At 39.1% G+C, this 23,974-nt stretch overlaps 3 protein-coding genes across 4 annotated transcripts in view; 2 read left to right on the top strand and 1 right to left on the bottom strand.

Annotated features, from left to right (window-relative positions):
• The window catches only part of tfb1m (transcription factor B1, mitochondrial), a 31,486-nt gene extending 26,275 nt beyond the window's left edge, over positions 1 to 5,211 (bottom strand). Inside the window, exon 1 of the mRNA XM_088401392.1 lies at positions 5,000 to 5,211. The gene's annotated coding sequence lies outside the window, so the exon portion shown is untranslated. The remainder of the gene's footprint in view (positions 1 to 4,999) is intronic.
• Positions 1,613 to 19,077, top strand: filip1b (filamin A interacting protein 1b). 2 transcript variants are annotated; one of them, XM_088401380.1, is made up of 6 exons: positions 1,613 to 1,883; positions 9,231 to 9,516; positions 10,090 to 10,263; positions 10,346 to 10,524; positions 14,658 to 17,445; positions 18,863 to 19,077. In XM_088401380.1, coding segments are annotated over exons 1-6 (3,636 nt in total). In that variant the 5' UTR covers positions 1,613 to 1,881; the 3' UTR covers positions 19,070 to 19,077. The 2 variants fall into 2 exon arrangements, with proteins under 2 accessions (XP_088257506.1, XP_088257507.1); XM_088401381.1 differs by lacking the exon at positions 1,613 to 1,883 and adding an exon at positions 1,946 to 2,228.
• A 628-nt stretch (positions 19,078 to 19,705) lies between these two features.
• Positions 19,706 to 23,308, top strand: LOC148385494 (cell cycle control protein 50A-like). The gene is made up of 7 exons (XM_088401337.1): positions 19,706 to 20,182; positions 20,872 to 20,991; positions 21,256 to 21,363; positions 21,436 to 21,523; positions 21,592 to 21,735; positions 21,827 to 22,036; positions 22,221 to 23,308. Exons 1-7 carry the CDS (start codon positions 19,934 to 19,936, stop codon positions 22,412 to 22,414), a joined length of 1,113 nt encoding a protein of 370 aa, XP_088257463.1. The 5' UTR covers positions 19,706 to 19,933; the 3' UTR covers positions 22,415 to 23,308.
• The last annotated feature ends 666 nt before the right edge of the window (positions 23,309 to 23,974 follow it).

Below are 23,974 nucleotides of genomic sequence, written 5' to 3'. Positions count from 1 at the left end.
TCTTCAATGAACATACCATGCAATATTTTGGGGCGGGGTGTGTGAGAGGAAGCTAAAATACCCAGAGAAAACCCAGGAAAACACAAGGACTGGATATGAAATCTACATAGGAAGGCCAGAGCCAAGATTTAATTCAGGGACCTCTTCTAACCACAACTATTTGGTACATATGTAAAGCTATGGAACAAAGACGAGTGGTAAGCGTTTTGGCCCATAATAAGAAAAATCTACTTGTAAAAGAATAGTCAGTGAACCTCAAAAGGCTAATCACTACAATTGTGACTGTCACACAACAAGAGTTCAGACTGCCATCATGCATTTGTTACTTGGGACATTTTTGGCTTCCTTTTGGTTTTTGTGGATTTTTTTCTCAAAACAAGGGCCATCTTTTCCAAGAAGTGTTAAAAGAAGAGCATTACCATAGAGTGCATGCATTCACTTATGGTGCAGGGTGAGTCATCAGATTGTTTTGTGTCAAGGTTTCAGATGGTGTTTACGGAACTAGTTTGAGTAGCAGAACTTTCATGGAATTGTTTTATACAGCATTTATGGCCTAGAATTGTTTCTAATACAAATAGGAACTGTAATTAAACTTTAATACGGCATTAGAATATTTGAGTGTCCCTAACAAAGAAAATCAAGAATAAAATCTGAGACACCCATCGATTTGCATATTCATAGATTTTTTTCAATATTAAAAAAAAAGAAAACATTCCGATATTTTCCCCAAACTTTATGGAAAACAGTTTTTTTTGAGTAGTTGAGTAGTTAATAATTTTTTAATGGGCAATTATATGTGGATTTCTGAAATTTAAGGGTCGGCCGGGTCTCAGCACCTGAAATAGCAGCGGTCCACAGAACTTTATGATGAGTAAAAGAATATACTCATTGATGTCCCATGCATGTCAACAGTCTCAGTCTGACATTGCATAGAATTATTTGTCCATCTAATTTTTTATATTGCTTATCCTATTTAGGGTCGTAGGCACCAGGTCACCAATTAATCACTGCGCAAAGAGAGACAGACTATCATGCACATTCACATTCACACCAGCTGAGTTGGAAGTAAACCCACACCGCCTTCACGGGAGTCAGACAAATGAACCTCAACATCGGTGGCCTGACATAACGTATCTCATGTCCTCACAGTGTACATCAACTCCATACTAAACACATGGTACGCATCCACAAAAGTTCAAAATGATCCATATTCTCAGTTGAATCAAAGAAATATCCAAATACATAATTGTTGGCTTTTGGGCCTCTTCTTGCAGATCAATGAGATCATTTGAACAAAACCATGTGTTGCATTTGAGTGTTGACTAAAAGCAGGTGGATCTAAGTTCAGAAAAAATAAGCTATAGAAGCAGCAGCGGGGTCAAAAAACGAGTCAACAGAGAGACTATGTGGAATTGTAACACTTTTTTATTATCGCTCCTCTTTTGGACCTCATTGGACCAAGTGAATCTAATGAAATGTATTGTCGAGTACATGACTAGAGTAATGGACTATGCGCTGACCTCACTGTCTAAATTTACATTCTAGCAGAGACGGCGAGCAAGTGTAGCTACAGAAGTGTTGGAAAGTTTGGCTCACGCTCACACTCCAAGACCACCTTTACGTCAGCAGTTGGTGGTTCCTTGGAGCAACTTAAGGGTTGGGTGTCTGCTGTCACCGGACTTTCCGAGCATGATGACATGGTTCAGCTGTCATCTCCAAGTCAGCGAGGAGCGTTAGCGGTCTCGCTCGGCCAGCCAAGTCGTCTAAGATTCAGATAACCTCAGCTGCCAACAGTACCCAGGCTGGCAAGAGAGAAGTTAAATATAGAGGGGAACTTTTTTTTGGATTCTGAAGAGAAGAATTGCAAGGGATGCTCAAAAGATGTACGTAAAGGACAACAGTCTTTCTTTTTATGTCGATACTTGTCCGAAATGCCTTCTGGAAAGGATTGTTGTGTTTTAGCACCACTGAATAGGCTGTGGGAGTGAACGAGGGAGGGAGGGTAAGAGAAAGAGAGAGAGAGTGGGAAGTTACAGTGCTCCATTATTGCTTTCTTCTATTCCCTCCCTGATCTGACCAAGTAAGAGGGAAAGGAGCATGGGGATTTCTCAATAGACAGTTCCAGCACAGGACATCTCAAAAGGGATATTTGTGGATGTTTCACTTGCCTTCATTACCAGGATTATCCACGAGGGACGATTAATTAAACGTGGGTGACAACACAACAGGTAACTCCCTTATTTGTACGTAACGAACTGTCAGATTATTAGGATGTCCTCAGTCATTGTTGCCAAGTAACAATTTGGTTTCAATCGAGCGCTCTATATGAATGAACAAGGTTTCTTTTCAAAAGTATCAATTCTTCACATTTGTCACTAATGATTCCCTCATGACTTAAATATTGTGTTGTTCATGCTTGTAAGAGCTTCACCATTGTTCTAGTGAATAATGAGTGGTTAGAGTCATGAATAAAAAATGTGGATGAATGACATTTATTGCAAAACATGAATGTGACCATTTAGTTAGTGTTTGCATGTGGGCAGAACACCACCAGAGAATGAAGGATGATAGCACGATGAGTCATGAGCATGAAGTCATAGAAGGACTATATGGATTTTCACTGGAACAGTTGCTAATTGCATTCAAGAATTTTTAACTGGAAATTACTTGACTAAACAGTTTATCTCAACAGTGATGACTTGTGACGACATATTGGAATTTTACTGCTTTGAATGTGTTTGCTTACATCATCTGGTTTGCTTATCCTTTGCAATAAACAAATAAAAAGTCAACTTGATGGCTTTCCCACTTGACTTGACAAAAACACTCCCACAACACTTCTCAGCATCTTGCAGCATGATGACATATTTAAAAAATATAGAATCAATTTCATCTACATGTGGTCATCAGCCTGGAAGGAGACAAATTCGTTCAGCCGCTACTCTCTATCCATCTGTCAACATACTGTATATTGTACACTGCCACTGTAAACCGAAAAGAAACCCTGAAACATACTTCACTGGTGCTAACATTAGATGCCAGCACAGGGGTGGCTTTAATTACCCTCCAAGATTCATTCGGTCAAATGTCCAGAAGTCGCGTACAATCTCACACAGTCTCGCTCTTCCTGGAATGCAGCCTGCCTCCCTCCTCAGTTGATGTGGTATCTATGCCACAAAGAGAAATGGTGGCAATATTTGCCTCGTTAATGTTGTTGTGTGCTCATTTCAGCCCACCGAGAGTGCATCTTGGCTTGACGGAGTGCTGAATGTGCAGCCAAGTGGCTTTTTTGAAAAAGATGCATTTGTAATTATTGGCGGGTGAATGAATAAGAGCGTCAATCTTTCTAGTTTTACAGGATGGCCAAGATTTAACCTGGAATTTGTTAATATCCAACCCTAAATGTGTTCTAATGGTTTATTGACTCAAGTAACTCAAAATAATTCATCTCATTATTTGATCTATCACAGGGGTGTCAAACTCATTTTTTTTCGCGGGCCGCATTGTAGTCTTAGCTTCTTTCGGAGGGCCATTATGACTGTCAACCCAAATAAATGTATGAGCACCTCATATTATATACAGTAAAAGCTACAAAACAAACAAATAACTCGTTTTCAAATCAGACGAGTAAAAATTGGTCAAATACTTAATAAAAGATATTAAAAGTGAAGACAATTTGCAATTCTAGTCATGACACACGAATTTGATGCACAATTTGTCTTTGCGGGCCACATAAAATTATGTGGCGGGCCGTTTCTGGCCCCCGGGCCTAGAGTTTGACATGTAATCAATCAGATGAAGCAGGCAATAGATGGTTATGTGCATATTCATTCTAAGGTTATTTTAGAAAATAGAAAGTGAACATAGTGAGGTGAAGTTCACCCTTTCTGACTGACATACACACAGCATATGTTTAAAGTGTTTCTGATGTGTGTGGTTATTATTGACTTGCTAAAATTCAGCTCACAAAATAGTACATAAAACCCCACATAGACAATTAAACAGTCTCTAAATATTTCTGGTAAGAATGTGCTCTCCTTTTATTAGTTCTTGACACATTTACAGTTGGCTGCATCTTGTCAACTTGATTCCTATATCTGACGCCATTATGTCTTGTAATGGTATTATTGTAATATACAATATTACTGTTTTCATTCTTCATTCTACTTCAAGTTTCCTTTATAATCATCAATGTTGCTCCAGGTTACACACAGCATTGTAACAGTCCCGTGTTCCAGCCTCTAGACCCTCAAGGCCACATACCTGGTTTGGATTGAGTCACTCGCATGGCCTTAATAGAGAACATTACATAGTGCAGCTTTAATGCGTCACGCATAGTCTTGACATAGCATACAACAGGGATGCAGAGCAATTATTGTCTTTCAACGATTGTATCACCTCTGTCATAGGTCATTTTTTTGGTGGGCCGCATTGTAGTCATAGCTTCTTTCGTAGGGCCATTATGACTGTCAACCCAAATAAATGTATGAGCACCTCATATTATATACAGTATAAGCTACAAAGCAAACCAACAAATAACTCGTTTTCAAATCAGACTAGTAAAAACTGGGCAAATTAAAAAAAAAAAAAAAGATATTATTAAAAGTGAAGACAATTTGCAATTCTAGTAATGACACACGAATTTGATGCACAACTTGTCTTCGCGGGCCACATAAAATGATGTGGCGGGCCGTATCTGGCCCCCGGGCTTTGAGTTTGACACCTGTGACCTATGACCTCAGGCTGTCTTTGAGCAGTGCAACTGTTATTAAAAAGAAATAAAGACAAGAAAGATCATCTTTCATATCAGAAATGCCACTAAAGGTATTGGTGTCAGTTCTGCGAACATACTAAAGTACGCTATGGAACTTTGAGTCTGGTGGGTTTCAACAACAGCTGTCACAGACACGTATAAGAGCCGCTGCAGTTGAATTCCAAAAATGTAGTTTAGACACATTTGGATACTTCACAGATCACTGGTAGCCTACTCATAACTCACCTTGGTTTAAAAATAAGTCTTCTGACTCCATAGCAACTGATCTTCTCCAGATCATTTGATCCTGAATGGCAAGGCGGCAAAGCGCACTGGCTATAAACATTGGATTAGCTGCTAATTGGTGCCTAATAATGTCAGAGGGGTTCCAAGCCTAATAATTGGTCACTGCAAACATGCTGATAATTAGTTGCACTGCTACTATCTATCCAGAAAGGAACGATATTGTGCTGTAAAGATCAACAAATTGAAAGTCGATTACATCATTGGGCCGGGATCATTATGCAATACCTTTTTTTCTCCCCATTACTCAATAGCAATGACTATTATTAACCCAGTTGACTTTGGTTGAAAGGCAAGGTACACCTTGGATTGGCTGGCCACTACACTGTACAAACTGTACTGTGCATTATGTAATAAAAAATTGAAATTAAGAGGAACGCGAAGGTCAATTAGGGTCATGGAATAGACTGTGATTAAATTTGAAGTTTCCACTTGAGTGTTTTTGTTCAGAAAGTAGTTATTATGTTCAACTGTACCACTTCTGAAATGAGAATTGAATCAGCCAAGCATCTGCAAAAACAATCTTAAAAACATGTGAATAAAGCTGACTAGGACTGAACAATTAAGTTGTAAATCTTACATGACAACATGATGACTGAAGTTTTGAACCTTTTCTACTCCATAACTACGTAAAAAAGAACCACCACTCTAATGCTCAACACGTTTCTTCCTGTTCGCCTTTTGTCATATACACCATTACTCATTTAATAGCTAAATCATTTTTTTTTTAATTGCCAAAGTTTTCAAGTGTAGTTTTGTTATTAATTTCCATTTTACTACTGCAAATATTGGAACATCTTTGAAAAATAAACTTTGTTTTGTCCATTTTAAGGTAAAAACCAATGAACAATTTTCAGGATTGTAAGAAGCGCCTATTTTGAAATCCACACCGAACTTTACGATTCTTCAAACATTCAATATTTAAAGACGTCATACAATTGAAAAATGACTCCTTAAATCTATACAAAAAATTCACAGGAATGACTGGTCACCAAATAGTCAAATTATTTCTTGGGGTGTGATTAAATTACCCAGCAGTGCATTAATTGGCAAAAACACCAGCAATTAGTCAGTCAGCAATTTGGACTCACTTCTACTGCTTTCAGAGTCTCGAGAAGTCTAAAAAGTCCTAAAAGGTCACGAGAGTGGTACAGTGACAAAGTGGTTAAGTTGAAACATTGAGTAGCTGCTTCCTTTTTTCCATGTCCTAGCTTCACCCTGGTCGCACCTGGCCTTTTAAGGGTTAGGGTGCACTCACCCATATGCTTGGTGACTCCAACGACTCATCAGCAATGTCACGAGTGAACACAAAACACATTTTTCACATGCTTACCAATAATTTCAAACCGATGTTGCTTTGACTTGTAGGACCAATTTATCTTAATTATACAGTTTGGCATTTACGAAAATGCTGCAGTGCTGGCGTGTGGTATTTTAAGCTGATTTATGGATGTATGAGTTACAGTTGCTATTTTCACAGTTTGCATACCAAATATGAATTTCTCGACAATACGGCAAGTTACGTAAAATATGACCCGTGAGGTCACTGGTCGTCTAGCCCAAAACGCGCTGTCCATCAAAATGCTGGAACGTACTGCTGCTTTGTACTGGTGAACAGCATCATGCCGGCCAAGTTTTCATCAACAGACGGATTGATTTGAAATGCTGACTCGAAGACGCACATACAGATTCAAATATCAAATCCAAAAATCTTGGCTGGCTTTGTCTCTCATGTCAGAATGAAATGGGCTCGCCAGCGTATTGCATTTTATAGGTGTCAGCTAAGAGAGCAAGTTGCCAAACACTAAAATTTTTCTTTCCTTATTTAGTCACAGGGAGTATTAGGTTATGATCACACCAAAGAGAAAAAAAAATCTTGACAACGCTGTAGGGCTAAAGGCAATGAAATCATTCTTTTGTTGGGTTGTCAATCGGTTATGAAGATTTTAGACATTTAGCCATACTCAAACTGTGCCTTTATTATCCTCTATTTTTATCGTTTTAATTTCGTAAACATTTGATCCTTTAACTTTACAGAAAAATGTAAACCAAATTTAGATCATGATAAAAGTCATGTAGCAACCGTTGGTGGTATCCACCCACTGACCACTGACATCCTTTATAGCTCCTTTTTTTTTCTCCTGCTTTGGAATGAGGCGCTATAAATACATGTATGTATGTCTTTGTGACAGCTGGACTTGCCATGAGTTACATTTGGGTTCCCCATTTTAAATTTAGGATTTGTTTGTGGCCTTTCTGGCTCTGTCCTATGACATTATATTGCACCAAACAATCAGTAACGTCGTAAATGTTCGGTGTGGGCAGTCTGGTCGTCACCGAAGACCTTTGACTAAAGCCTGATTGTCTGACAGATATTTTTTATTCTTCATTAAGACAACTGGGAGTGCTGCATGCCAGACTGGAATGTAGGGTCATGTGACTTTGGAATGCCCATTTGTTGCTCAGGAGAATTCAATATAGTCAAGGCTTCATTGACCAGGCAAAGTGGATCAAACAGGAAAGGCATTGAACTGATGGCAAATTCTTGCCATTCCTGTCTGACCCTTATCAAATACAACAATGTCATCAATATAGCCCAGACAGTATCAGGATAAGATTTCAAAAGGTTCACAATTTAAGGCTCTTTTTTTGTAGTCAGGCACAAAAAAACATGGAGCATTTTCATTTTTGTGCTGGTGCAGAGTTTGGGAATTTGTGTTTTGGTAGACTGAGGGCATCTTCTTTTACATGCCCCGGAAATGGATTTAAAGGAAACAAAAGGAGCCACTTTCATCGGCGAGGAAGTGTTCACTTCCTCAACAGCGCAAACGCCCCTTTCTAACTTCCATAAAAATACCAAAGGAAAGAAGACATTGCACCTATGCGCACATTTTGACCACATGTACCGGGATAATCAATATGAATCAATTTGCAAAAATTTTGTTGTGAAGGTATCCTTCATGAAATTTCAGTCAGACATTTTCTTAACGTAAACATTATGCAGTCAGCTAGCTCTGTTGGACCACAAAGAGCTTCCCTGCAATATGAGACCCATACCGTAGTACTCTGTCATCAGCCCAGTATGTAAAAATAAAGCACTCAAGGACTGATTTTGTCACCAGCATTCAAAGTATCACGCATGATTCATCGCTCGTGCCGAGTCGGGCAAGGTTTAGATTCAGGACATTTGTCATGTCTCATTCATGTGTCAGTGCTGCTTAGATGAACCCTGGAAGCATTTGTGTGCGCCCTTCTGGGCTCAAAATGGCAGGTTAGAAAAATAATCAAGTAGCACCCAGAGGTAAGATGAGGTATGCACATCATGTGTAATTTTGTCCTGGTTCCTTATCTTCTAACTGAGAGATGCAGTTTTTGCTATCTTGTATTCTTCCCCCTAGAAATAGGGTCGCTTCAGAAAGCTCCGTTTCAAGCGCCATTAGATTTAAGATTTGACTTTCTTCTGAGACAGAATCTTCTCCAGACCAGATTCCTAAAAGTACAGAAGTCCCAGTTGCATTGTTGTGTAATTTGCACATATTTGCATTTGCTTCACATTTTAGAACACTTCAGAAAGTCTGTTCTGTCTGATGATGAACTCACACAGGGAGATAATGTTAGTTCTAAAGATTACAAACATGATTTATCTCAAGGACAGGTTGAGATTAGAAACACACAAATGCACACATAAGAGACAAAAGCACACACTCCTACTTTGATGAATTAGTACAGTGTGTTGAACAATGAGCACACTAAGTCATAGTCTTCCCCCAGGCTCTTTCCATCTGTGTTAAAATCATTAAGGGAAGCACACTGCTTCTAACACAGTTAAAAGTGCAAATTGCACAATTAAGGTTAGAAATATGTTGCATGCCTTGATTTGATTTAGATATCAGATATGAGCTTCAAATAGGCAGCATATCATTTCCAGGAATTCCCCCCACATTCCCAAAAAATTCATGTTAGGTTTATTGAAGACTAAATTCCCATTAGGTGTGAATGGGAGTGACTGTCCATATGTGCCCCGCAATTGGGTGGCAACCAATCAGCTAGCTCCAGCTCACTGGTTATCATCATGAGAGCAAGTGTTAAAGAAAATGGAAATGGTTGGATGTAGTAAAAAAAAAAAAGAACAAGGGCATGTCTGATTACATACTTCTCTCTGTTCTCGGCCCAGGCAGGAGATGAGATCCAAAAGCAGTGATGTGGCGCAGCCACCCAAAGGGGTGCTCGGAGTCCCACAGGATGACCATGACCTCAGCCATGAGCAGGATGTGTGTATTGCTGTGAAGAACATGAAGGCCAAAACTCAGCAGCAGGAGGGTGAAGATAACATGGAGGTGATATTTGACAAAGAGCAGACAGTGATGGACTCTAAGAGCGAAGAAAAAAAAGGTGCTGTCCTCAACCTGTCCAAACAGGATCTGCTCAAACTGCTGGGGATCATGGAAGGAGAGATTCAGGTGGGTCCAACATCCTATCTGACACAACCAATGTTTCAATGTCGGAATGATTCAGTTAGGTAACACTTTTTAAATATTTGGACTATAACTGTGTGAACGCGAGTAGGGTAACACACTAATCTCTGGGACTTAAATTGACCGAGACCACCCCCTTGTGGTTAAGTGTGACTCTTCACCTTAATAGAAAACAATGTTTTCCCAAAGCTCAAGACCCATATTTGAAATTTCTCTTATGTGCAGTGTTGCCAAGATTTCACTAATGAAGTGATTCATTACTGTATATTAATACAACATCAATAAAAAACCACAACATGCGCCTGCTTGTTGATTACCTTTTCCTCAAGTATGATGGATGACCCAGAAAATTGCGATCAATTTTAAATAAAACTTTTGGGAAAAAGCAAAACAACTGTTGCATAACAACCCCGAAAGCAAAGTAACTCCCTTCATTTGTGAGAAAAATAACAAAGTAAAGCAAGCTAACTTAATTTGATATTTCCTGCTTGCTAATTTCCTGCACTTCAAGCTGCATTTTGCTATTTTAATATTTTTCATATCTCTATGTGCCTGCAGGCAAGAGAAGATGTTATCGGTATGCTAAAATCGAAGCAGCCCCATCAAGTGACCTCTGCATCAGCAGAAAGCTGTGAAGCAGGTAGCTCGGCCCTCCAGGCCCTGCAGAGGGACGGCCTCATCGCCGGCACCTCGCCAAACATCCACACCGCCTACCAAAAACCGATGATTGAGGTCAGTCGTGGCAATCTTCTGCAACACTTAATCATCGTGTTTCTTAAAATAATCACAGATTGTGCTTTGTGTTCTTTTGCAGCTGGAGCGCCTGCAGGAAAAGCACAGGGAAACCTACAGGCGGATGCTGGGACAGTTGCTGCTTGCTGAAAAGTGCCATCGTCGCACTGTTCACGAGTTGGACAGTGAGAAGCGCAAACATGCCGATTACATGAACAAGAGTGATGATTTTACCAATCTCCTTGAGCAAGAGAGAGAAAGGTGAGGAAAAACACACAGGTGTCTGTAAAAATGTGTTGATTATTGTGGTTGTCTGGTTGGCAGAGGTGTAAAACTGAAGCACAGGTTTGTGGTTAAGTGTTTTAATTTGCCTTTATAATGTAGGAAGGTAACCAAAATATTAAAATATTAAATACAGAGGTGCAACGATTAATCTATTAATCGATAACTATTTGATTATCAAATGAATCGATCATTTTTTAATAATCGGTTATCGTCTGGTTGCCTTTTTGATTTAATTTTTTGTCCAAATTTCAGCTTCTCAATGGTAAATGCTGTCCTCCATGAAATCAGACTGATCGTATTTGTTTAATTAAAATGAAACATTTGCTTTTACTTTGGAAAACGATAATCAATGTTTTTGCTTATTTTCTGCCATGTTACAAACCAACCCAAAAATTAATTTTCCACACTTTTAATTTGACATAATATCCTGTTATTGAATAAACAAGTAGAACTTAAAAGATGCTTTTAAAAAAATCCGATTCATCAATGAATCAAAAATTAATCACCAGATTAATTGATTATTGAAATAATTGTCAGTTGAAATAAATATTAAATATTATATAACTATTAAATATAAATAAAATTTTACAAGCTACCACTTAAAAAGTGAGCAAAGTGGAAACTCTAGATGTGCGATGTGTCTGGTTCTTCACAAAAGGAGATAAGGGTTGCACAAAATAGAAAGAGAATCAAGAGTCCATGACATCACTTCTGAAATGATGTCATCCCATAGGCTGTGACCTTTCCCTTTAGGTCATGATGGGAAGTGTGTTGGAGAGACAAAGGGAGGGGTACCGCACACCATAGATATTGCGTCACGTGGATACAGAGGGCCTCACAGACATCAAATGAGCTGTTTATCTGCACTGAATGCAAATACGAACGGAGCCCCTACTGATGAAAGTACTCACAGATGAAAGAGAGTAATTGGCAGTTGCTTTGCTGAGGGAGAATTCTAGGCTACACATTCAGTGGATTCTCCGAAATGAATCTTGAATGGTCTGGGACACCGAAAAACAACATGTGGAAATGCCCAAGCATTGAAAATGTAACAACTTAATTACCCCTCAGAAAGGCAAATTTGTTTTCAAACAGAAGACAAAAAATGAGCACTAAATAAACAATTTGCATGTAAATATTTTCTGTTGACCTTTTAACCCATTTCCCGTGCAGCAAATGCCTGGATGAATGAGAATCGAAAGCACAGTGGAGGGAATGATCTTCAACTTCAAGTCAGCCTTGGATAAGTGGCTGTGACAGGAGATCTTTGCCTGAGCGGTAGTGTCTTAAGTCCACCCAAGTCACTGTTTAGATGTCAGAAATCAAGACTTGGCTACACTCAATACATGAAAGCTAGTATGACATATAAGTAACAGAAAGAATCCTTACGAAATACAAAATGATGATAATAATAATAACAATAAATAAATATATGCAGGATTCCTTATCAAGAAATTCATAGAAGCACAAATATATTTAAAAAAAAACAATGTGTTGCTGGTCTATCTACAAGTCTGCTACTTTATCATTCTCTCCTTTAGTTCAAATGGGAAAAATCTCATTTTCCATGAGTGTGATGTCCTCCAGCATTCTGGGTGAGGGTTAAGTCGGGTAAGAAAAAAAAAAAGAATACTCATGTGCCAAACAGTCAGAGGAATGCAGAAAATGGGCACCAAATAAGCTCTTTCAAACTGGTAACCATGGGCAATTTGCAACTCTCAGATAACAGATCAATTTGTATGTCAAGAACCTCAAATAGCTAAGTGACATGATGGTTGATGCTTAACAGGGGAAACAAATTCCACTCTTGGAAGGATGTGTCAATTCATGCACAATAAGTATAATTTAAGATAATTGTAATTATTATTTTTTTCCCTTGGTTATCTTATATCATGTAGAGTGGAAATGTGTGACGTGGCCAATGGGCTGCAGCAGCAACTTTGCTAAATAATAAATAAATAAATAAATAAATAAATAAATAAATAAATAAATAAATAAATAAATAAATAAATAAATAAATAAATCATCTTTGGGGGAACAATGGCTGGATTTTTCTTTTTACAAACCCCAAAATAGTTTTTCAGACACTGATAAACGGTGAATATTTTCCTTGAAAAAAAATGGGAAAAGTGGATTAAAATTAGACAAATATGCCTTTCCTCATGTACTTTGCAATTTGCATTTTTTTTTAATATTCTAAGTCATGCTCCATTGCTGCTACTTGGAATCTTAACCTGTCACCATAAGTCTCACAACACCCATCTCGTAGTTACTAGAAAAGTTGTTATGCTATTTTGGTAATTGCCTAATGTCCACTTTGTCTCCAATTTGGTTTTCTTAACAGTACATCATTCTTGCTGCATTTCATCAACCCAATGTTGCAGCGTCACACATAATTGTGTTTTTCAGTCAACTGAGATAAATTCTACACAACACACTATTGCCGTGACAGCTTTTTGGCAGCTGTTCCCTTCAGTCCTCATCCTTTGGAGACAGAGGGTCTTTGCAGCCTTTGAGAAAATTCCTCAGGAAACACAGGATAAAAAATGTTGTGCCATGTGTTTTTGTAGTTCCCATAAACAAAAAAAAGCAACTTTCAATGTATTTAAAAACTATTAACCTGATCATGGAATAATTAAAAATATAGTCATATTAGGATCAGACGTCTGCATTTTTACAATTCAATTTTAATAATGATAGAATTATATCAAAGTCCAGTGTTGTGCATCACAATAGCCTTATTTTAATATTGTTGTCATGGTGACATTTTGTCATCTGTAATCTTCTCATCCAACCATTCTGTATCTGTTTCCCTCATCACATGGAAAGCGGTGCTCATCCAATTTCCCCTCAAGGGGAACAACACTGAACAATTCCTCCTGTTTCCTTTCATAGTTTTACCCATAAAGTGTCAAAAAACTGAAACATCCTCAAATGAACTTATAAACTGTGTGATGTTACTCAGTAAGACTCAAACTGTCTGGAAAATTGTTTGCACTGGCCTTCACTCCAACATGCCAGTATTGCATAAAAGCAGGAAAATTGGGGGAGTTTTGCAGAGCACTCCTCCTGTGGCAAAAATCCCACCCCTTTCACAGTGCAAAGTAGAACAGTACGCAGTCTCTCACTTTCTTCCACACGCACACACACAAACACACACACACATTGCCTTATAAGGATGAGGTGACGTTGTGCACCATGCAGAGATCTGATGCTTCTGCACTCTAGTAATTCATCTTTTGTAGTCCTTAAATAAGCATGCTTGAGATGTCACAGAGGATAATTTGTGGAAAAAGAGGCCCTGGCTACTGGTCACGCATCCTGATTGGATTTTATATTACTGTAATTATCCTTGTGTGTTGCTTTTAGAACAACAGTGGTAAGTTCTGATTGAGTTCTTTTTCTGATTGTGGATATTTAATGTTGCATTGCAACATAATTTTTTTTTAAACTGAGATAGAAATATGTTTATTGACTAATATTTGGTTTCTTTCAAGGTTTATAGCTCAATTATGGTAATGCAATGTTTGTGGCAGTGTAGAGGGAGAACATGCAACATCGCACTCTGTTTGGCATGCATTTTGTTGGAATCAGCATTAGCATACCGGAAAGTAAAAAACATAAAAGAAGTGAAAGGATTGCAAACACCAGTTTGTGTGTTAGTTCCTACTCTAATTTGGAAGGAAGGGATTAAGTACTATGGAGGAGTTGGATGTAATATTTAACCCTGGTTTGGCTCAAGTGTTAATTGTGTTGATGAATAATTACCGGCTTGTTCTGCATTTTCAGTTAGCTGGATCCAATCCTCAGCTATTTGAGCAGTTAAAAAATAATTATAGATAGAAATGGAAAAAAAAGTTAAAAAGTGACATGCGGGAAATATATAAAAAGTAATAGTAGTAGCAGTAGTAGTAATATTACTAAAATTGATCATTTAACTGCAATAAATGTTAAATATCTGCCCAAAGAACACACTATGGAATAAAAATAATTTATATTTGTACAAAACAGTCTTAAGTACAGAAACTTGGCAAGTAAGAAATACCCATGAGATTTATTACATGCTTAACTAATGCACAAAATGGATTTTTCCTTTTCTCGCCTTTTAGACTAAAGAGGCTGCTTGACAACGAAAAAGCCTACCAGGTGAAAAAGGAGAAGGAACATTCTAAACGTCTGGCCAAGGTACAAGAGGAGCTGGTGAAACTGAAATCTTTTGCCCTGATGTTGGTCAATGAACGCCAACAACACCTGGAGCAAATGGACCAACAGACTCAACGGGTCCAGGAAATGAGCCAGCAGCTTCAGCAGCAGAGGAAGATACTAAGTGAAGCCAGGGAGCACGCTCAGGAAGATGCCCACAGGGTTCTCAGCTTAGAGGCTGAGCTAAAAGAAAAAAACGTCACATTTGCTCAACAGCATGAAGAGATGAACGCTAAGCTTGCCAGTCAGGAGCTCCTCAACCGTCAACTCAACTCAAAAATTCTCGAGCTCATGCGTACAGTGGATGAGATCGAAGAGAGTAACAAGGCCTTGAGAAAATCTGAAGAGGAACTGCAGGAGATGGACAACAAAACTGGCAAAGGAGAATGTCTAAACTCTAATTTAATTACCGAGCTTGAGAATTTAAGGAAGCGTGTGCTGGAGATGGAAGGAAACGATGAGGAGATCACCCGAGCAGAAAATCAGTGCAAGGAGCTCAGGAAGAGGCTACAGGAGGAAAATAACAAAAGTAAGGAACTTCGGATAGAGGTAGAGAAACTTCAGAAAAGAATGATAGATTTAGAGAAACTTGAAGGTACCTTTAATGTAAGTAAGACGGAATCTGCTCAGTTACAAGCTGCTTTAGAAAGAGAGAAAGGGCTGAGCAAAGAGCTCTCTGATGAAGTTGTGACGCTCAAGATCCGAATGAAAGAGCTTGAATCCTCTGAGCTTAAGTTGGAAAAGTCTGAGCTTAACTTGAAGGATGACTTGGGTAAGCTGAAGTCGTTGACTGCAGCTTTAATGGAGGAGAGAAAGACTTTGTTGGAAAGAATGACGTCGGATGAAAAGAAAAAAGAAGACTTGACTAGAATGGTCAAAGATGAGCAGAGTAAGGTGATGGAGGTGACAGAAAAATTGATAGAAGAGAGCAAAAAGCTTTTAAAATTTAAAACAGAAATGGAAACAAAAGTTGACAGCCTGACAACAGAAAAGAGGGACCTCAACACCAAGCTAGCATACGAAACTGATAAAACAAAGGATCTTCTTTCAAAGGTTAGCCAGATGAAAAAGAGGTTGGACGGTTTGGAGCAAGCAGAAAGGTTGTCTGCAAACAAATCGTTGAAATGTGACCAAGGAAGATCTGCCGATGCTGGCAAAAAAGAAGATAACAAAATCAAAGAGCTAACCTTTGAGATTGAGCACCTAAGAAATCGTCTCAAACAACTTGAGGTGGTTGAGGGAGATCTCATCAAAACAGAGGATCAATATGACATTCTGGAGAAAAGGTTCATAACAGAACAAGACAAAGCCAACATACTTTCCCAGCAAGTAGAAGCCATGAGGAATCAGATAGCACGGAACAAAGCCATTGAGAAAGGAGAGGAGGACAGCCAGGAGGAAGACTTGCGACAACAATACAAGAGAGAGGAGGCTAAAACCAGAGAGATGCAAGCAGATGTTGTGGCTCTAAAGGAAAAAATACATGAACTCATGCATAAGGAGGACCAGCTTTCTCAACTACAAGTAGATTACTCAGTCCTCCAGCAGAGGTTCTTTGAAGAGGAAGAGAAAGCCAAGAGCATGGGCACTGAGGTTCTCCATTTAACCAAAGAGCTGGAGATAGCAAAGCGCCACAGTCGTGCGTTGAGACCCAGTTTGAATGGGAGGAGGATGGTTGATGTTGCCGTCACATCGACTGGAGTACAAACAGAAGCACCGTCCAATGGGCCAACAGAAGAAGATACTCCGGCTGGTTTTATCAGGAAGTCTGTTCAAGAAGAGAATCACATTATGAACAATTTAAGGCAGAAGAGCCTGAAGAAGCCAACAGAAAAGTCCGGTGGCATTGAACGTTCCCCTTCATCTGGAAGTGATCTCAGTATGAAGAAATCCTGGATTCCTTGGATGAGGAAGAAAGACACCAACTCTCACGAAACCAGCCTGGAAAAAACGCATATCACAAATTCAAACCTGACTATGGCCCACAAGCAAGGTCAGCCTTTACACATCCGAGTGACACCGGACCACCAAAACAATATGGCCACCCTTGAAATCAGTAGCACCACTACTGAGGATGTCTTCTCAACATCAGCCCCACTAAATCCAAACCCATCACAACCTAAATCCAGAATTACAATCATTCCAACACACTCTGCTACAATTCGGGGAAGGTCTGCTGCCAATGGACATCAGGGTCCAGAAAGAACCAAATCTCCAGTCACCATCACAACTATTTCCAGAGCCAAGTCTCCAGACAGCAGCCAAGCTTCCTCGTCTACCTCGGGAAGGCCAATGTCTCCTGTCACCATCATGACAGTTAGCACCACGGCAGTGGCTGACGCCTCTTCCTCCCCAGAACCCCAGGAGATGACCATGGGCCGGGCTGTGTTCAAAGTTACCCCTGAAAAGCAGATGGTCCCTGTACCTATAAGGAAGGGTCACAACAACACCAGTATTATCACCACCACTGATGATAACAAGATCCATATTCATCTAGGTAATAATCTGACCCCAAAGATGGTGGTCAGGCCGGTGTCTGCCATAACTGAGAGCAAGGAACTGACCCTGTCGACCGGGACAGTGTTGCGTTCCCCTCGCCAAATCACCACAACGCGGACCACACAGAACAAAGTGACGAGCAGCATTACCATTTCCCCTGTCGCATCAAACATGAGCAGATCCACACAAAGCATGGTACGTTTAATACACAGCAACAGTAAAATGATATTTAGTAGGGTGCAAAGGTTAAAGGTTAGCTAAATTGCTCATTCATAGCAGTTGTTTTGTAAATGAATATATGTATATGTATTTTTTATAAGAATCCAAGTAAACATGAAAACATTTGTGTCAATTGTACAACTCACACACCAGAATCTAAATCTACCTGTCCATCATTTTAAACCAGGGGTGTCAAACTCATTTTTTATCACGAGCCGCATTGTAGTCATAGCTTCTTTTGGAGGGCCATTATGACTGTCAGCCCAAATAAATGTATGAGCACCTCATATTATATACAGTAAAAGCTACAAAACAAACGGACAAATAACTCGTTTTCAAATCAGATGAGTAAAAACTGGTCAGATATTTAAAAAAATATATTATTAAAAGTGAAGACAATTTGCAATTCTAGTAATGACACACAAATTTGATGCACAATTTGTCTTCGCGGGCCACATAAAATGATGTGGCGGGCTGTATCTGGCCCCCGGACCTTCAGTTTGACACCTGTGCTTTAAACGGACCAGGAAGTAGCCTACTCAATAATGATTGAAACAAAAAAAATCTTTGACACAAATACATTATGACCAGTTGCACAGTATGAGGGATATTAAACATTCCGTCTTTACAAAGGTAGTCACATGTTGATTGACACTGTAACAGAAGCGATCATTTAGTAATATTGTAGTTACTTGATTTACATGAGATAAATCCTTGAATCAGATATCATTATCCTCTGATATCTGATCATAATTTTTGTGGCTTGCCGTACTGCTAAAATAACAAATCCAATGTGTTGGCCAAAGGCTTTTGCATCTTTTTATTTTATTATTCAAAGACGTGGAAATTGTGCATGGTACCTGAAACCATTTTGAAGAGGAAAAAAGTGATGATGACTTTTCACTTATAAAATAAATTAATAAAGATTAAAGGCTCACTATGTGGATGGAAGGCCATGAGAGTAAAGCAGTGTTGATGTTTCAGTGGACCTTATGATATCCTCTTTGTGACTCAGACTGCTAGCGTGACAAAAAGGCCCTATGGGCTGGCCTGGGCACAGCAGAGCTAATGATGTGGCATTTTGCCACCCTGCTACAGGCATGCTGCAATTTATATTTGTTTCACAGTGTTTACATTCACAAACAGATACACAGGGCTCTGTGCCCCCCGGCTGACAAAAAACAGCCTTGCAGCAGTAACAACACACAGAAACCAAATGAAAGAATGAATAAATATTTGCATGTTCATTCTGTTTCCGGCCAGTGAGTTAAACTGTTTAGAATTTTTGAATTCCTGTTTTTCTTTTGGAAATATTCATTTTCCATTCAAATGCCAACTGCTTTCATTCTCCTGCCTGAGAAACTGTACTCTCTCTCTTTCTATTGTCTAACAGTGTGGGCACGATTCCCAGGCTCCTCGTACGGGACTGACCCGCATCCCAATGTCCAAGAGCCTGAAAACGGGGAAGACGGTGCTTGGTTCCTTGGGCATATCAAGTGGAGCGAAGGCAGAGTCACGTGCTGAGAGTCAATCTATGAGGATAGAACTTAAGAAATCAACCGTGAATGGCATTACTTATCAAAATGGAGGAAAAGGCTGACTTAAAAACCAAAATACTCTATGGTGCTGTAAGAGAAAAATACGCATTGATACACAACAGCCAAGTGAAAATTATGTTTGAGCTCAAATATTTTATTTATATATAGCCTTTTTTTTATTTCCCTGTCACATACTGTATCATATATACTTTTATTTACATAACTAAAATGTACGGGGAAAAGAGAGGTCAAACCACTCTGCTACTAATTGTTAATTGCATCACATATAATGAGAAACACTTCAAATGTATGCAGTATATTTTAAAATTATTTGTGTTTTGATTGTATGTAAATTGTTTGTTAACATATTTTGAATAAAAATAATTTTAAAGTGTTCATACTCTTTGGGAAAAATTTGTGCAAATTTACTGTGTCTTTTATGCATGGATCCATCTTTCCAAGCAGAATCAAAAATTCATCTTTGCAAGCAGAATCAAGCTGTTCTTTGTTTCACTTATACACTTCTGAAAGTCATAACAATGAGCGAGAGAGAGAGAGAGGGAGAGAGAGAGAGAGAGAGAGAGAGAGAGAGAGAGAGAGAGAGAAGAAATAAAAGTCAACACTGTAAATACTGCAGCCAATAAAAATTAAATATACTTTCCTGTCACTGACAGCGTCAGTGGGCGTTCATTTGTGACGTCACATTACGCGTCAAAGCCTATCGGCTTAGCTACTTCCTGTTTCTTGGTGTAAGATGGAACCATTACAATCAAAAGAACCGATGCAATTCTGAGCAACTGTTTAGATTTCTAATCGGGATTTTTTTTAGGTTACCTTAAAGTTACGTATCTTGTTTTTCTTGTGGATCAGAACGGTGAGTGAGCGGCTGTCCACAACAGTATTATTTACTTAGAGGGATTGCAACCATGATGGCGTCGAGCTACAACGCTAAGGAAGAGGACGGCCATCACTCAGGCCCCTCTAATCATGGTGGCGCTGGGGTAGTTAAAAGCAAGAAACCGGACAATACTGCATTTAAACAACAAAGACTACCTGCTTGGCAGCCCATCTTGACAGCTGGAACTGTACTCCCCGCTTTCTTCGTCATCGGTCTCATCTTCATCCCCATTGGCATCGGCCTGTATGTTACGTCCAACAACATCAAGGAGTTTGAGGTTGGTCCAGGTTCTCTTCCAACCTTCTTCTGGTCATATTGCGACGTCCAGGCAGCTGCAGCTTCATTTAACCTCATTGTCATCGCAATCGGCCACGTAGGCCAACAGAAAAGATCATAAGTGCCAACCATATGGCATGCTACTTACGTTAGCTTGTTCGGTTGACACTACAACATACAGTACAGAAAATTAGAAAAACAAATTAATGTAGAAGTTCATTGGCAGAAAAAAAGCAGCACTTGTGCTTAATTAGATTCATGAATTCATCTTTGTAAACAAGCTCAAGCTGTTCTATTTGTTTCCAGTTACATGCTTATAAAAGGTTAACAGTAGTAGTTAATGTCTTACTAAAGGAGCAGCCACATTGTTTAATGAAAGCCTGAGTATAAAGACAACATACACGTACCGATACAAATCAGAATTTTAAATATGCAGCTTTACATGCTCAGCAGGCTTGACACTGATTATTTTCAAGCAGCTTTTAAGAGTATGTGACTTATTTGCACATTTTCTTTTTTATTTTTAGGATAGAGCAAGACCATGTATGCTGATTAAAAGATGTCTTAATTGGTGTATCATATGTCGTTTGGAATAAAATGGACAGTGACTTGAATTATATAGCATACGATCAATATGAAGTTTGTTTACAATTATTTGAATTTATTAGATGCTATGCGTTTCATTTTCAGATTGATTACACCGGTGTGGATGTGTCAAGCCCATGCTATAACTGTGCAAAAAACTACAGCTGGGACAATCCGACACCCTGCTTTTGCTCTGTGAATTTCACTTTGGAGCAGCCATTTGAGGTGTGTCCTACCTACCCGTACTCCTCATGCACTCTGCATGCACTCAATGAATAATAAATACACCTTTCAGTGCAATATTGATAGTATTGCTTGGTGAGTGACATTAAGTGGGGGGTGGACAGAAAATCTCCATTAGCATCTAATTTTAGCTCAAGTAACGGGACACTTATGATTGATTCCTCAAATTTTAGTGCAGGGGAGAAGTGACCTGACTCCATCTTTTAATCTTCACATTCAGTAACAGTTTGTTTTCCCCCTTTCCAGAGCAACGTCTTTATGTACTATGGCTTGTCAAACTTCTATCAGAATCACAGACGTTATGTGAAATCCAGGGATGACAGCCAACTGAATGGGGATCGTTCTGCTTTGACGGTATGGCTTTAAAGATGTTCCTTTCCATTCTGCAGAGATGTTTATTAAATAATGAAACTGATTGCCTTATAGAATCCGAGCAAGGAATGTGAGCCTTACCGTACCAGCGAAGGCCAGCCCATTGCTCCTTGCGGGGCCATAGCCAACAGCCTCTTCAATGGTAAAAGCAAAGTAGCAGTATGCCCGCAACACATACTCTAAAAACAATATATATGTTTTCTTTTGCAGACACTTTGGTTCTATATCATATTGAATCCAATGGCACCAGAATTAGAATCCCCCTGGTAAAGAAAGGCATTGCTTGGTGGACAGACAAGCATGTGAAGTTTAGGAATCCTGGTGGGAATGCTAATCTTACCATCGCTTTTCAAGGTAATTCTATCAAGTATGGCATGAAAAGTCAAGTGTTTTTCTCCGCTCTCAATTGCTACAGGCGTACTATTTTGATCGTTTTATTTCTCAGGTACTAACAAGCCGGTGAACTGGAGAAAGCCAGTGTTTGAGTTGGACCCGGATGACCGTGATAACAACGGCTTCATCAATGAGGACTTCATTGTGTGGATGCGCACAGCCGCCTTACCCACTTTCCGCAAGCTCTACAGGATCATCCAGAAGAAGTCGAGCGCAACCCCAACGCTAGCTAGCGGCAGATATACCTTGGACATCACCTACAGTATCCTTTTGTAGTCTGATCAGCACAGTTGCAAAGAAAGGCCAGTTTGGGTTTGAACTTTTGTGTGTTGTTTCTGCTAGAATTTGTAAGGTGGGTTAATATAATGTACTGCTGTGGGCCAAGTTTTCTTTTAATCTATTTTCCAAAAATCTCCACTTACATTTCCTTCATGCTGTATAATCAGATTACCCCGTCCTGAGCTTTGACGGTCGCAAGCGAATGATCTTGAGCACCATCTCCTGGATGGGAGGGAAGAACCCATTCCTGGGCATCGCCTACATCACCGTGGGCTCCATTTGCTTCTCCCTGGGTGTGGTTCTGCTCATCATCCACCATAAATATGACTCACGCAACAGTAGCGCAGATATTCAGAATTAGATCCCGACTGCCCAGCGTCCATTGTGGACTGCTTGGCGGTTTTCAGCGCAAATACACTGGTCATCTGTAAACGTATGTTTGTGCAAGAGCAGTCCCATATTTGTCCTATCAAAAGCTGTGTTTAAAAATAACAGTACAATGCCAGAGTCTTGACTGCTTCAAGTTGGCTGCTGCGAATGTCATTTTGTCTTTTTATTTTTTTTAAATGTGCTATTTATGTATATATCAAAGTATGTGTTGTATCTTAGCACAGCTTTGCGAATGGCTTAATTATTGAAGGGCATGTCTATTATATGTCAGCTTTTGTCCATGTCATGTATGACAAAATATCCTGCTGATGAATGTACTATTACATTATATTGACCTCATACCTCTAGGTTTGAGGTGTTCAAAATGAGAAAAACCTTTTCTGGTGCATCATCAAACTTGGTAAACATTAATGGTAGTAAGACGTTTGCCCTCATCATGACCAATTACAAATAATCTCAGCTTGCTTTACACTTTTCATAAATGTACAAAAACTGAATCTGATTATTTATGCATGCAACAAACTTACACTCCATTGTTAAATGACTCGAGTTTTCTGTGTGGTTGATAAGTGATAAGGGTTCTTCTGTTAAATTACATTGCACAATTATATCAGTGTTGACCAAATGATTTGCACTTAACCTTTATTTTGTCCAAAGTCCCCTAGGGTTAGGCTCTAGCTCAACCTGAATAAGATTAAACGGTAAAAAAAAAAGAATAGCGGTGCGACCCGACCTCACGCTCACACCTTTCAGAATTTCCACCTGTTTTAGTACAATTTTGTTAAAATGTGGAGTTTTTTGTGAAATTGAAATGAGTGGGCTTTTACAAGGTTAACAGATTCCAATTAAAGAATTTGTCAATGTCTGCGGGTTTGTATTTTATTTCCACATTCCACTATTTCTTATATTCACAAGTGCAGTTGCAGCAGGATTAAGATTTTAATTTTGTTTTTGTTGTGAATAAAATCACTCGGGGGGAAACCTGCAATCCTGACTTGATGAAAAGATTGTCACACAGCTATTATTGAGTATACTGTGCTCTGCAGTAATTTTGGAAGTTATATTGTATATAATTGTTTTGCTTCTTGAAGAAATTCTGTCATATTGGGGGTTTGCTGTACATCATTTGGCATTCGTCTTTGTAATAACAGAGATTAGCCAGCAGATGTCCCTATTTTGCATATATTGGGAACTTTCTTGGAAACATTTGAGCTGTCTTTTTTTTAAACAGTTACCGAGCCATTGCAACCAATCCAGTCGTTACAGTTTTTAACTCAAAATTAGATAGCCTAGTTAAAAACAGTACGTATGGGGACATTAGTCATTGCCCAATGGGCTTGCTATAAGAGAGGTCACTGCAAGGATGACTTTTGTTTACAACACTTCTCATAAAACAAAAGCACTATATTATTTTTGAAATATTTTTTCTGTAAATTTGGATGGTGCGAGTTAATAGTTAATAACACTGGCGAGTATGTGTTTTATGTTGAACCAGCTTTCACTCTTTAATCCTGTTTGAACAGGATGGCAG

This window comes from Syngnathus floridae, chromosome 16 (assembly GCF_059516105.1).
Source record: "Syngnathus floridae isolate MCC-2025c chromosome 16, RoL_Sflo_1.0, whole genome shotgun sequence".
Lineage (NCBI taxonomy): Eukaryota > Metazoa > Chordata > Actinopteri > Syngnathiformes > Syngnathidae > Syngnathus > Syngnathus floridae.
The sequence above is the reverse complement of the archived record's forward strand: the minus strand, read 5'-3'. Positions and strand labels throughout refer to the sequence as shown.

Coding starts and splice junctions, on each gene's coding strand:
- filip1b (XM_088401380.1), top strand. Junction 9,517..10,089: donor TCATGGAAGGAGAGATTCAG/GTGGGTCCAACA, acceptor ATGTGCCTGCAG/GCAAGAGAAGATGTTATCGG. Junction 10,525..14,657: donor CTTGAGCAAGAGAGAGAAAG/GTGAGGAAAAAC, acceptor CTCGCCTTTTAG/ACTAAAGAGGCTGCTTGACA.
- LOC148385494 (XM_088401337.1), top strand. CDS start 19,934: ATGATGGCGTCGAGCTACAACGCTAAGGAAGAGGACGGCCATCACTCA. Junction 21,364..21,435: donor GGGATCGTTCTGCTTTGACG/GTATGGCTTTAA, acceptor ATTGCCTTATAG/AATCCGAGCAAGGAATGTGA. Junction 21,524..21,591: donor AGCCAACAGCCTCTTCAATG/GTAAAAGCAAAG, acceptor TTTCTTTTGCAG/ACACTTTGGTTCTATATCAT.